At 37.2% G+C, this 13,272-nt stretch overlaps 1 protein-coding gene across 1 annotated transcript; it reads right to left on the bottom strand.

Moving 5' to 3' along the window:
- Nucleotides 1–6,890: 6,890 nt before the first annotated feature.
- On the bottom strand, nucleotides 6,891–12,962 carry LOC145775632 (catechol O-methyltransferase A-like). The gene is made up of 6 exons (XM_082586956.1): nucleotides 12,870–12,962; nucleotides 12,296–12,467; nucleotides 11,490–11,633; nucleotides 10,953–11,146; nucleotides 10,248–10,406; nucleotides 6,891–9,827 (listed from the first exon to the last, which is right to left on the bottom strand). Exons 1-6 carry the CDS (start codon nucleotides 12,891–12,893, stop codon nucleotides 9,618–9,620), a joined length of 903 nt encoding a protein of 300 aa, XP_082443082.1. The 5' UTR covers nucleotides 12,894–12,962; the 3' UTR covers nucleotides 6,891–9,617.
- Between the last annotated feature and the right edge of the window lie 310 nt (nucleotides 12,963–13,272).

Genomic DNA, 13,272 nt, shown 5'->3' with positions numbered 1-13,272 from the left:
AGAGCGAGCTTTGCCAATACCAAACATTCAAATATCTCAGCCAGGAATTAGCAACAAGAAAACATAGAGACTTAGCTTTATTAAGTTACCGAAAAATTCCCAAGAAAACATGATCTTATCTATTTGCTATGCCACCGGACAGCACCATTTTACAGGAATATTTATACTAGGGGATTTATACCCACATTTTTGTTGAAAATGCTGTCAGAATGCACCAAATCCAAAGTAATTTTTCAAAATTTTCTGGGGGAGGCCCCCCATACCCCCCGCCGCTGGGTGTCGTCTTTGGCGAGGACGCCGACGGGCTTCGCCCACTGGCCCTTAAAGCCCCCCCCTTTCAAAATTACTGGCTACGCTACTGGTTCAAAACATGCAAAAAATCCACTTTCAGTCAATTAAAAAAATTTCATTTTCACATGCTTTTTCTTGAAGGAGCGGCAAAATCTGAATCCGCCCCGGGCGGCACATTCCCTAGCTACGCCACTGGTAGTGGCGCTACATTTTTGTTTGAGTAGCGGCTGTAACAGCGGCGCTTTTTTTTATGTAGCGAGTAGCAGAGAGGCGCTACATTTCTTTTAGTTGCCCTTCTGCTACTCGCTATTTTTCTTTTTAAAATGAAAAAAATGACTCGTTTTTGGAGACTTTTCGTGTGTAGCCTGCAACGTAGCCTACTTTCCCAATGCCGATTTATAACGCCTCCTAATTAATACAACACCCTCATTCCTTCCAGTGTTGATGTAGAGCATAGCATCTTTTCACAAATTGGGACTAGGTGGGCAAATTTTCAAAAAAGGGCACTTTTAGCGCAAGAGTTATGTTAAAAAGGGCACTTTTCGCGCGTAAATGATGGAAAAAGGGCATTTTTTTCCCGAACGTAAAACATGTAAGCTTAAAAATGTAGATTTCTCAGGCAAATTGTGGGTAAAAAGGCATATTATACCTAGACTAAACTTTTGAGACCCATAATTGATTCCTATGTTCATCCCCCCCCACAATATTTTATAAATAATAATGTAATAAAATTTAATCTAGCAACATTTAGTTGCAGAGGTCTCTTGTACTAAAGTAAAAAGAAACAACTACGATAATCTATGAAACACAATTGCTAAGATATTATAATGAGTTGAATCTTTGCGAATTAGATCATTCTAAAGAGCTGGTATTTTATTTTGATGAAAATCTGGAAACAAACTTCGGTAAATTTGAGGTAGGCTTACCAGGGACTCCGAGAGGGGAGGAAATCGGGCAACTTTCCTCCTAGGATAACGATGTCAAGGAAAAACGAGTAGTTTTTATTTTTTCACTTTTGAGGGGGGCCCATTTTTGCTCTTAAAATAAAAATGCATGAACTTAAAAATGAATAAATTTTTGAGTGAAATGTTTCAAGTATTTTTCAATCATTGTAGATGCTACAATCAAGAACAAATCGTTTTCGTATTGAGGTAGGCCATGTTAAATTGCTTTAAGGCGTAAAATATGCTGCTTTAAACCTATTGATTTCTGTATCACTGAACAGTTCCTGTTGTTTTAACTTAGAAACTGATTTTGTTAAGCGTGTAGCCTATTTTTGCTTGACCAACCGAATCTTGACTCCAAAAGCTGCGTTGGCCAGGCATATTGATCTAACACGTCTGGAAAGGTGAACGATGTTCAAGCAAGATCAAAAGAAGTAAACCTTTCTGCCTATTTTCTGATGGATGGCATTGCTTAAATCTAGCTGGAGTTCATAGTGTACAGTGTTGTCCAGATGTCATATCAATTTAAGAGTAATTGATCGACTGTAAGCTTGTGTCATTTTCGATAGTAACTCGGCCAGATAGGAAATTCTAAAGAAAGCTGTCCCATAGTCCAAGTTGACTACTTGAGCTGCTTAAAATCTATGCTTCTTTACACGATGTGGATTGCAGTCCCAAACGAGATTCACACGACTAATCAATTCTTATAGCGATAAAGAACTGGCAGAACTGTTTAATGGATAATCAGAAGAATTGAATGAAATTATAGGAAGATATAATCATAGTTAGAGAAAGCTGGAAAGAGTTGGATGCACTTGGCTGCTCACAAGCTTGAGTTCTTGTAGGAACTATGAAATGAAAAGAATTTTCTTTTAATGGGGACAGAACTATCCAACAACTCCACTTCACCAGCTCAATCATACAAATGATATTTATTCTACCGTGTGCTATATTGCAAAGGATTCGCTAGCTGTTGGTAGCTTATTAACAAATGTATCAACAAACTCAAACATATTTTCGATAAGTTTGAAGTTTTATGGAAATATCATCGTATGTCTGATGTGTAGTTGCGGGCATGTGGAACAAATTTTAAAATGTTATAATATCCCCTACAATAATGAAATTTTGGATAAGTTGGTACTTTTGAAAGAAATCTACACAGTAAATTTAACTGAGCTGTAAACCGGAACGCACCACCTCATCATCTCTACTCAAAGATGCTGTGATCCGTAACGTTGCATTGCAAAAGGTCCGAAACGGATTGAATGCTTTGTTGAGCTATTTTCAATACCTGTATTGTGTGTTTACAATTTCTTATACAATTTCTATACGGTACTAAAATTACCAGCTAGAACAAATTCGATTCGCATCATGATCGAAACCAATAGCCTCTAGGCTACTGGCCTGTCACGTAGATTTGTCAAGGGGAGGAGACAGTTATCACCGACCCAACAACGGCTCTGTTCCACGCAGCAAACAAACAAGAATGTGTCACAGCTAACAAGATCATCAGCAAACAAGCTCGCACTGCCCAAACATTAGATACTGGTAGGTGGGGTAGGCTACTCTCAGCAGCCCTGGATGTTCACACTGCGAATCCAACATTCAGGACATCGATCACTTGGTCAAGAAAGGAGTGCTCAACCACCAAATCAGTGGTGGATATGGAACAGCACATCCGATATTTTTAAACACTGGTTGCAACGCACAGGAGATGTGCACACCATACGACCCTAGGCCTACTAGGCTACAAGTTTTTCTAGACAAAATAGTGAGCAACAATAGCAATTTTGCTGCAAGTGTAGTCGAGTGATTTTTGTTGATTTTCACATTGAAAGTGTTTTTCTTGACGATAGGTAGCCTAGCTAAATTTTAATTTCAGAGGAATTCAATTGTAGGCTACGCTGAGGAAAGCCAAGTTCAGCTTAAAGCATATGACGCAACGCATGATACAAAGTGGTTGCTTTTATTTTTGCTGAAATTTTTTTTCCGAGGCCCATTTTTCGTATTGTTTCCCAACCAGTCCTGATTTCTCTCGGAGGCCCTGAGGCCTACTCACAACACAAATTGCTAATTAATCTGCTTGAATGGAAAATTAAGGATATTATAAGTATAAGGTCAAAGGTAGGCTCATAAGTTCTAAATATATGCTGAAGCTTTCTATTTAGCTGTTCATTCTTTAACTTGAATAAAATTTGGATCTAACTTAAACAAAAATTAAGTCTTAAAAATTGCCCACCTAGTTTCAAACTAGGTGGGCAAAGAAAGGGCTAGGTGGGCAAGCAAAGGGACTAGGTGGGCAATTGCCCACCTAGTTTATATGTGAAAAGATGCTATGATGTAGAGACATGTTTCCCCGTTGTAAAAGACGTGCTGAAGCCAAAGCGGGCAGCTAGCAAAGATGAGCAGGAGGCGGATTTCTGGAGTAACTGGAGCCGGAATTCGGCTGTTTTCAACAGGAGCCGGCCCGAACTTTCGTTAGCCACGTCAACATAAAACTTTTGTAAGCGTCTGTAAAGCATGAACCAACCAGAAGCTGCGTTGTCTGTGACGTCATTACGGTACTTAAAATCTTAAATGAAAGTTGGAGGTAGAACAGAGAAAAACACGTAGGCTACCGGTAGCCTACAGTTCTGACAGAATGTAAATTAAGTGAACGTTGCGCCAAAGCCAACGTAAGAGGGTTAGTAGCCTACTATAGGAAATGCATTTGGATGACGTAGATTCGATTCACACCCCTGTCATAACTCTTTTTTCTTCTGTAATCACCATACAACATTCAAAGCACTAATCAACTCTTTGGCCGAGTGCTAGAAAGGTGACAATTGGACGGTAGCCACTTAAACCATGTTCTGATTGGTTCATGCCTTACGTTTCAAGGTCATTTTGACGTCACACAATGCTTCCTGTGTCAGTTTAAGTGAAGACAAAAGTAGCGGGAGATGTAGCCACAGCGCGCGCTATTTTAACCCGAGATCCTCTGACCTCAGGTTGGATAGGCCTGTGTGGACAACAACGCTCGATTCATTAATCTGACCTCACCTTTTCTAAGTCTGAAAAATGTCAATTGGGCGTATCATCTCTGGAATGAATGCTAAAATCTGCGACTTTGCAATTAAACAATTTCTTTTAAGGACTGTACGGTAACTTTTCGTACAATGTTTTACCGTAGTCCATAGGCTATTATTGGATAGCATATCAGAGTACCCATTTAATGCTTTCATCATTGCCCTGGCTTTCGTGAATAGAAGTGAGGTCTTGTAGTAAATTCAACTTACCACAAGTCTTTTTTTTTGGAGGACCTGTTCTCCTTTTTAATGAAACATATAATTTGTCCTGTTAAAATGTTCAAAAATTTTTAAACGTCTTCCTTTTTGAATTTTAATGTTGGTAACCATCACTGCACTCACGCAGCGTAAAAATAAGTTACCTATTTTTTGTAAAAGTCGAACAGTCACCTGTAAGAGATCCCCCTGTAAGCCCCTAAAAATTCGAAGCGAATACTACTGTCGCAACCGAACCTCGACCCAGAACGCTCACCACAAGACCTCACGGAAATCGCTCTTTACAGAGCGCGGCAGTTCCACTGTCGACAAGTCCGCTGCTGCCCAAGGGTGGTAAAAGGCAAAGCCCCTCGACCCTTGTAGTGGCGAAAGAAGTTTCAACCGAAGAAAACTGTAGACAAAAACAAGAAAATTCTAAAATTAATTTTACGCTCTGATGGAACTTTTATGTTTCTTAAATGTTGTCTACTTCTCGAACAACCGTCCGGCAACAGTCGCGTTGGTTTGATACGTACAAAAAATTGAATTATTTTAGTTTATGAAACGTAATCAAACGAAAACTTCTATTCATCTTATTCTACAAATTTTGTACGTCTTGATACGATGTAAGAAAGTTGATGATGGAATTAGGATGAAATAAGATTGCCTTCCATCCTATGATCCAAATTTTTTATACCAAAATCTGCCTTTCATTTCATCCCATACCCTGCCGTAGGCCTAGGCTACTGCAGCGTTGAACGGCACAAGATTTAACTGCACGCAGCGCCGGATTAACTATAGTAGCAGCTGCTACGAGTCCCGCGCTTCACAAGGCCACGCGCTTGGTGAGCAAAACATGTTTTTTTGCAAAAAACTGTCAAACATAGTTGGTAAGTAATTTTTGGCTTGCAAACTGGAATGGCATGGGAGAATATTATAGTTGTAGGATTACATTACTTAGTCCCACCGTCTTATCCTAATTATTGTAAACTTTAAAAACCGGTAATTTCCGCTAAAGGCAACTGCCTGATCGAGTGCCACGAGCTCACGATACTAGTTGTTCGAAAGGTTATTCGATTGTACTGTACACCAGTGGAAAGAGTATCAATCTTGTCGATTGCCTTGGACAGAGTTATTACAACGCATCCAACATGAGCGGGAAATATAACGGAGTAGGCCCACAGGCCAGGGATTGGCACTTGTAAAAAAAAAGACAATTGGTGCTGTTGCAGAATATGTTCCATGCCATGCTCATTCGTTGAATTTAGTTGGTGTATGCGCTGCGTGTCCAGTTCTTTGACTTCGTGAAAATATCTATGTAGGCTATTCTTTGCTGCTTCAACACACCAGTGGCCCGTTCTGGTGTGTTCAGGAGGCGGAGTGCTAAAGAAGCTCTCTGAAACACGATGATCGAAAGAGCTGATGCCATTAAGGTAATTAAAGAACGTTTTCTTTTCAAAAAGGAGGCACTGGAGAAACTTGCAAATGACCAAGTGCAAAAGGAAGAATGTCGACAGTAGGCAAATGGACTCCTTGAGAAAATGGAGTTGCTCGAAATTGGAATCTTAGTGGTTTTTTGTATTAGCTTACCCGATCGCTTCCAGGCAAGTCAAGCCTCTCTTCAAACAAAGCGGCAAAATCTCAACATTGCTTCAGCGTTGTGTGCCTCTTTGGCAGGATCCCTACAGACTATCAGAGAATAACTCGCTAAGTTTGAGTCAGAGGCGCAGAAGCTGACTCAAGTGCTGGATTATCGACCAATAAGCAGAAGAAAAATTATCCAAAATCGAACGCGCGATGAGGATGTAGGCAGTGGCCGTTCAGTTCCAGATGCAATGGATATCCCTTAAATACAGGTCCCCGGTGGAAGTTTTCCTTGCAGTATTGGACAGCCTACAATCTGCGCTGGAGCAACGTCGCAAGGCATACACTAATTCGTAAAGCACATTGCTATTGATTGTTCTGTTCCTCTCCAGAACTCAACTATTTCACTTTGATTAAAGAAAACAATATTGACACCACGTTTCCTAACATTGACAATTTGTTACGCATTTATCTATGTATGATGGTAACTAATTGTACTGGAGAGAGATCATTTTCAAAATTGAAGTTGATTTAAAAACTAGCCTATCTGCAAAACACTATAAGGCAAGAGCGGCAACACTATAATCAAAAAATATCAAATGTATAAAATATTCAATTACTTCCCAGTCATTATCTGTAGGCTACATCAAATCAATCTGCTACAGGCCCCGCACTTGGGTAATCCGGCACTGACTGCACGAGAGTCATATGCTACCTGTATTTATCTTAAAAACACATACCGACCACTAAAACCATTGCTGTCATTTCCTTGGTAATATATTACCTTTCTAATGAAAACAAAACTTGCAAAACATGTCAGGACTAAAATAAAAGATTCAAAGCATTGAAGTTGTAATGAAAGTGATACAATCAATATGTTAGACACAATTTGATTAAAATATAAATTTGATAATCTTATAGGCTACGCAAGTACAACAAACTTAATTGAATGAGAAATACATTAAACAGTTTATGGAACAAACATTTTGTAAGTACAATTATCTGTTATTAGAAGACAGATGATACAAAATAAGTTGCTCCTGCAAATATGCGTATTGCCACCTGTAGTGTGAGACGGTTGAACGTTTAAGAATGTGGACGGTTTCTGGAAGCGATGTCACGTGATTAATCACTCCAAGTATTGAAATGTTCAGTGTCAATATTACTTCTTGCATCCATGATTTCAATACGCTGTGCCGAAATTAGATGTGTAAACGGAAAGGCCGGTATACACTGTTTTTGTTAGCAGCTCAAAACAGATGAACCAATGTAAGATTGATCAGGCTTGCCATTTAAAAGAAACCAAAACCTTCAAGAATATTGCAAGTAAAGAAATTGTTTGTTTACAACTGGCTTACTGCTTACTCTTTTGTATGAAAAGCACGATTTATAAAAAAAAGATATTGAGAGCATAGCTTCAAAGGTTCAAACAAGGTTTGTTTGTCAGTTACCTAAACCAAATTTAACTGGAAATTTAGCAGAATCCATAACGTGAATTGAAAAGAAACTGGCAACGCTGCTCACGAGTCACGAGACAGCAACGTGCCGTCAGTCGTTTATGTCGTGTAGGTAGTAACGCTTTTCATAAGATATATGCACAAGAGAAAATGGCGAGACTGTGTTGACAACAACATTACAAGTCTCGTTATCACAAATGAACTAGGCCAAGATTGAAAGGAATTATTGAAAAGGTTGGAAATCAAATGTTGCCACAACGACAACGAATAGTTTTGTAGACAACGAATATAAATATGCACGGTCAGGACAAAGCCACCACACAACTCATAACTTGAAGATGTTTGGTTTCGTAATGAATCAAACAATCGTCACTGAAAAAAACAGTAGCTCTATGAATGCGTGCTAAAATCTAGTCACAAATAATCAGACCTTAAAATTAACTCTTTTCTTTTTGTGATTTAAGAGGCTTTATGTTAAAGAGAAATAACTTAAATTTTCTGCAAACACTGAATTTTCCCTGAAAATATATAATGGAAAACATACACAAAGTGAATTAGAAAACGCTTCATCGCTACTGAAAAAAAAAGTCACTGAGCTTACTGATATAACAAGCAACAACTGCAAAATATCAAAAGCAATAAATTAAAAGCACTAGACTACTGTGTACTAAACTAAAAACGAACCATTTCAAATTAGCAGTACAAAGAATCAAAATCCGTAACAAAATCAGAAAAAGTACCGGCACAAAAATTCTTCAAACGATTTGATATTCATGAAAGCAATCAACCGATATAAGGATTGCATGCATATGTTGAACGGAGAAAAAGCACTTACAAAAAAGGGGCGTTTATCGGCTGTACAGTTTGTACAACGTTAATATAAATATAAAGGTTTTCTAAAGATAATTCTGGTTAAATCTAAATGAAGTATAACTACAAAAACGAAGTTCAAAAGTGATGATAGCCATAGGCTACGATTGTTGAGACACATTTTCTTACAAACTGAAAAAGCCAACTAAAAAACAACACACAGCCCAGTTGTGCAAATGAAACAATTCAAGATTTGTCTTGATAAGTTATAAAAAAGTTCAAGTTTGCATTTTGCACAAGTGTAAACAATGGCAATTTTTGATACCCACTAAGCACTAAGTCACCCAACCACCATTAGCATTTTTTTAAAAGCAAAATGATGATGAGATGCATTATTATTTATGATTCATAGTAAAGTTGTTCGTGCTGGAACTTGTGGTTGCAGTTTTTAAATTAATTTTCAAAAAAGAAATCATGATAAATAAAATCTTGCCAATAACACAGCAATATTTCATCATACGTGATACTACATTTGGGGTGGCCGGACTTGCTCCCTCATTGAGCAGCGTATAAGACGCATTTGAAATTTTCAAGAACGACATAATTAAAAAAGTTAATAGGTGTTTACACACCAACTGACGTTTACCAGACGAAAAATGATGTTAATGTGAAAGCAGTTGACGATAATTCGTAGTACATATGAAGATCAAGCGTCAAATATTCTTCTACAAAACGTCAACGTAGCAATAACCCGTTTAGTCATCTAATATTAGTCGCTGTAACTCAAGTTTCTTTTTGATCTCGAGTGCTTAACTGTTTAGCTAAGTACAAGCGTAAATACAAAATGAAACCCTTTTCCCTTTAATAGTGGCACTTTCTTGTGGCCTCGTGGAACCGCCAGTTTGGGAAAACAGTGACGGCTGTACCAACTCACTGCTTTGTTCTCTTTAGTTCAGCGAGCAGCATATAAAGGACCGAACAGACGTTGTGCGGCCACCCCAGTATCAAAAGTTCGCAATAAGCAAAGTGGAAAAAAAAACTAACGTCCACACAACTAACAATTTCATTCATCGATTTGTAAAACGCAGTAAAATAACAAATGAATAAGAATCAAACATGCAACTTCGATCTTACGGACATTCATTAATATTTTTCCAGACAGCAAATCAGCCGTTTTTTACGATGATTCAACGTCTGCAGATGTTGAATCAATGTAAAAAAAAACGACTGATTAGCTGCCAGGTTTAGCAATGTTTTCCCTCAAATTACTATCCCACAAAAACCGCCTTTTCCATTCCATCGACAATCTCATTGGATGTATGCTCAAGCGACATCTGATAGTATTTCGTTTCGTACTTCTCAGACAATCGAACGTATTTAAGAAACTCAGGGTCTCCGGGCAAGACGACTTTGTCAGCCAATAGCACAGACCTATGAACCCCTTCACTGCTGGAAGGTCTATACAAAAACCCGTCATCCTGCAAAAAAGAATTTATATATATTGTTTCTAGAGCAATATCAAGGTAAATGCAAATCTGTTGGTATAAAGAGTCGCAGACAATGTATGATTTACAAAACTCCCTAACTCTGAGAGTTCTGATACCAATTTTCAATACAAAACAAGGAAAATAAAACCTCAAACAAGTAAAAAAGCAACGTGAAATGTAAAAAAAGCATATCAGCAACTAAAAAATTAACGTATAGCGCATCACATCAGCACAGTGAAATGTAAAAAGCGGAACAAAAAAATTACAAATGTGTTGACACTTAAATTAAACCTTCATTTTGAATGGCAAACTCTAAACACACTATTTTAAACCAATAGATAGCCATGTGCATTGTGCAAACTTCAAAAGTAGGTCACTGTGCGCGTATAGTCCATGAAGCTCAAGCCTCACCTTTTCATTATCTCCTTCCAATAGTTTGACAAAAGAAACGTAAGATGGTAAACCGTGTTTCGTGCGGTTCAAAAAGATAAAATCGAGCTTTTGTATCCCGTAGTCTGACCGTATTCGTTCAAGTGTGTCCTCGGTTGCTTCAGCACATACAAAAGTGACCTGAAAGAGAAGGCCATTTCATTAAAATGACTATCCATTTGACTATGCATTGCAATATGTATTTGTTATTTTCTTGTGCACTCGTGGTATGTGATTTCAATTTCATACATGATGAAATGTGTCGTCATCAACCCGCTATACACAACACAGTAACTTATTTAAAGCAAAAACTTTCAAGCAAAATTTAAAAGCAAAAACGTCGCTTTTGCACCGTTTTCAAGCAATAATAGCACTGTTCACTGATCATCATCAGAATCATAATGATAATACGATGTTCAATCAAAAGTGTTTCTGCTCGTGCAGGAAGAACATTGCATAGAAAAGCTGCGTATGGCAAGAAAGGTGAATTCTCCACATGAACACGTAAGGTTTCCAGCACTCGCCAGAATAACACAAGTTTTGCAAAATGGGTGAGCAACTGAGCATAATCTGTTTCGGCAGTGCAAGTTCGAGTACATATTCAAGGTAATCGGTTGTTGGTTTTGGTATTATAAGGTTTTTCTCAAGCAGGTAAACAAGTAAAGAAACATTAATCTTCTGATCAACCTGATTTTCAAGTCCAACTAATTTCAATAAAGATGTGGAAGCAACAATGAACTCTTCATTCGACTCAATTGTAATTATTCTTGCGTCTTTTGGAAGAGAACGCAGCATCTGCAAGAGCACGTAGCCAACATGGCAACCCACTACAAGAACTTCTTTCGGCTTGTATTCAGTAATAACTTCTTCCACCACTTTTCCTGTGAGTTAAATGTACAATGATTTAACTTCACATTTAAACAGTAAGTGATTGTACAAAAATGAAGCATGGACAAATTTTGCAATGTGGGCTGACACATTTAATTGTAGTCTCCGTCTGGAACGTTTCTTTTATTGTTGTTTTGACGTTTTTTGCTTTGCTTATTTTGTAAGATACTTCCCTGCTGAACAGCAATTACCTACAAAAATTCCTCTCTGCAAAAAGTCACCTCTAAAATATGCAATTTGTCAAAAAGTAGCCTTTGGAATGATACTAATTATTTTTCAGAAAAAAAGCTGCATACGTGAAAGAAACTATCACTGTGCTCCAGGAACCAACGTTACCTTTAACAGTACTCAGACTAGGTGCGAATTCTTTTGTTCTGAAGTAGGAATCCACAGTAGAGAGAAGTGTGTCAACTGTCATCTCTTTGTTATCGTTTGTTTTGGATGACACATACTTTAAAACTCTTTGAGGAAGACTTCTACCTGTGGAAAAAGTTGACATGTTACAACAAAAAATAACAGGTCAACAACTTAAAATTTCTCATATGCAAAACGTTACATTATGGTACCTGTCATTAAAAACTAAGATCTGAGAAGCAATGGCACGATTTAAAAATTTTGAATGAATTTTGCAATGCTCAGAAACTGCAATTATTTCTTTATACGACAATATATATATATCATTTAGATGTTGACGAGCACAATCTATTATTAGTCTCGGAAAAGTATTATCACTGTCACAAAATATAGTAACTTTTTCATGCAAAAGTAATGCAATGTTTCAATCAGATTAGTAAGTGTGTGATCAAGGGAAAAAGTCTGTGGTCCTAAAAAAGGTATCAGAATAGAAATAAGATGTGTGTCTGCAATTTACACCAAGATAATGATGGAAAGATAAACTTTCTCAATTATTTATCAATGTTCAAAATGTTTTAATTTATAATGGATACCGTACCCAATACCTAACAAAATACATATACAGGGGCCACACTTCTGTCTGTCAGTGTTTTGGATTGGCTGCAGAATAGTTCTGCCCAATTATCATCTAAATATGACCCATTTCATGAGAAACCTAATTTTGATCAAAAATTTGTGATTCATACACATTTACATAGAATCATTACAGCGACAATGTTGTTACTAACCAGTGATAAAGCTCCAGTACTTGTTCGGAACGTAAAACTGTCCATTGCAATACCACCAAAAATACAAAGTGTGAAAGATAAGATGCTTTATTGCCACAATTACCACAAACACTGCAAGCCCAACCACAAGATATTCGTCGTGTCCATAATAGGCTGGGTACAACAACTTTTCCTGCATAATGTCATCATGTTTAGTACACACACAACTTGTAACACATAACTCATTCATAAAATTTTAAAGTAATCTTATATATAAACTGAATTTGAAGACCAATACTGTTATGTGTCTTTCTTGTGGTGAAATTATATTATGAATTACTGAAAGCAATGCATCATGTCTGCTATAAATTAACATTACATACAAAAATACTTTATTGTAAAATAGCAATTATAATGTAAATATCACAAACTGATATTATAAAACTATTGGACGAATAGTACAATTAATGAAATCAATTCAATATGGTTAGTTTGGTTACAGTGCATCAAACGTAAAACATTGAAATCTTATAAGAGTTTGAAGCAAAATTGTTGTCCATAAAATTATTTAAAAAGCCAACACATAGCTACTCACTCCAGGAAAGGAAAATTTCATCATAAAATTTTAGGCTTAGGCAAACTTTATCAAGTGAAACAAATGGTAAATACAGTAATTAATGTTGATTCTAAACAGAAAAGTACACCAAAGACATAAGTAGATGTGAGCCGTTTTTTTGTTTTTAAAAAAGAAAGAAAATAAAAACATTTTTTTTTTGCAACAATCTGTCAATAATTGAACTGTTGAAACAAAATTTGGAGCTGGTATACAAGTCCCCCCTCCCCCCCCTTGGTAGCTCATGACAAAGACAGGACTCAACCAAACATATATAGGGTGAAACTACTTAACCTTTGCTTTACTGTTCACACACTTCAATCCACATGTTTTAGTCAATTCCTCTTTGTCATGAGTTGCCAAGGGGGGGGGGACTTGTATATCA

The sequence above is a fragment of the Aplidium turbinatum genome, chromosome 8 (assembly GCF_918807975.1).
Source record: "Aplidium turbinatum chromosome 8, kaAplTurb1.1, whole genome shotgun sequence".
NCBI classification, from domain to species: domain Eukaryota; kingdom Metazoa; phylum Chordata; class Ascidiacea; order Aplousobranchia; family Polyclinidae; genus Aplidium; species Aplidium turbinatum.
This window is presented reverse-complemented; position numbering and strand designations above follow the sequence as displayed.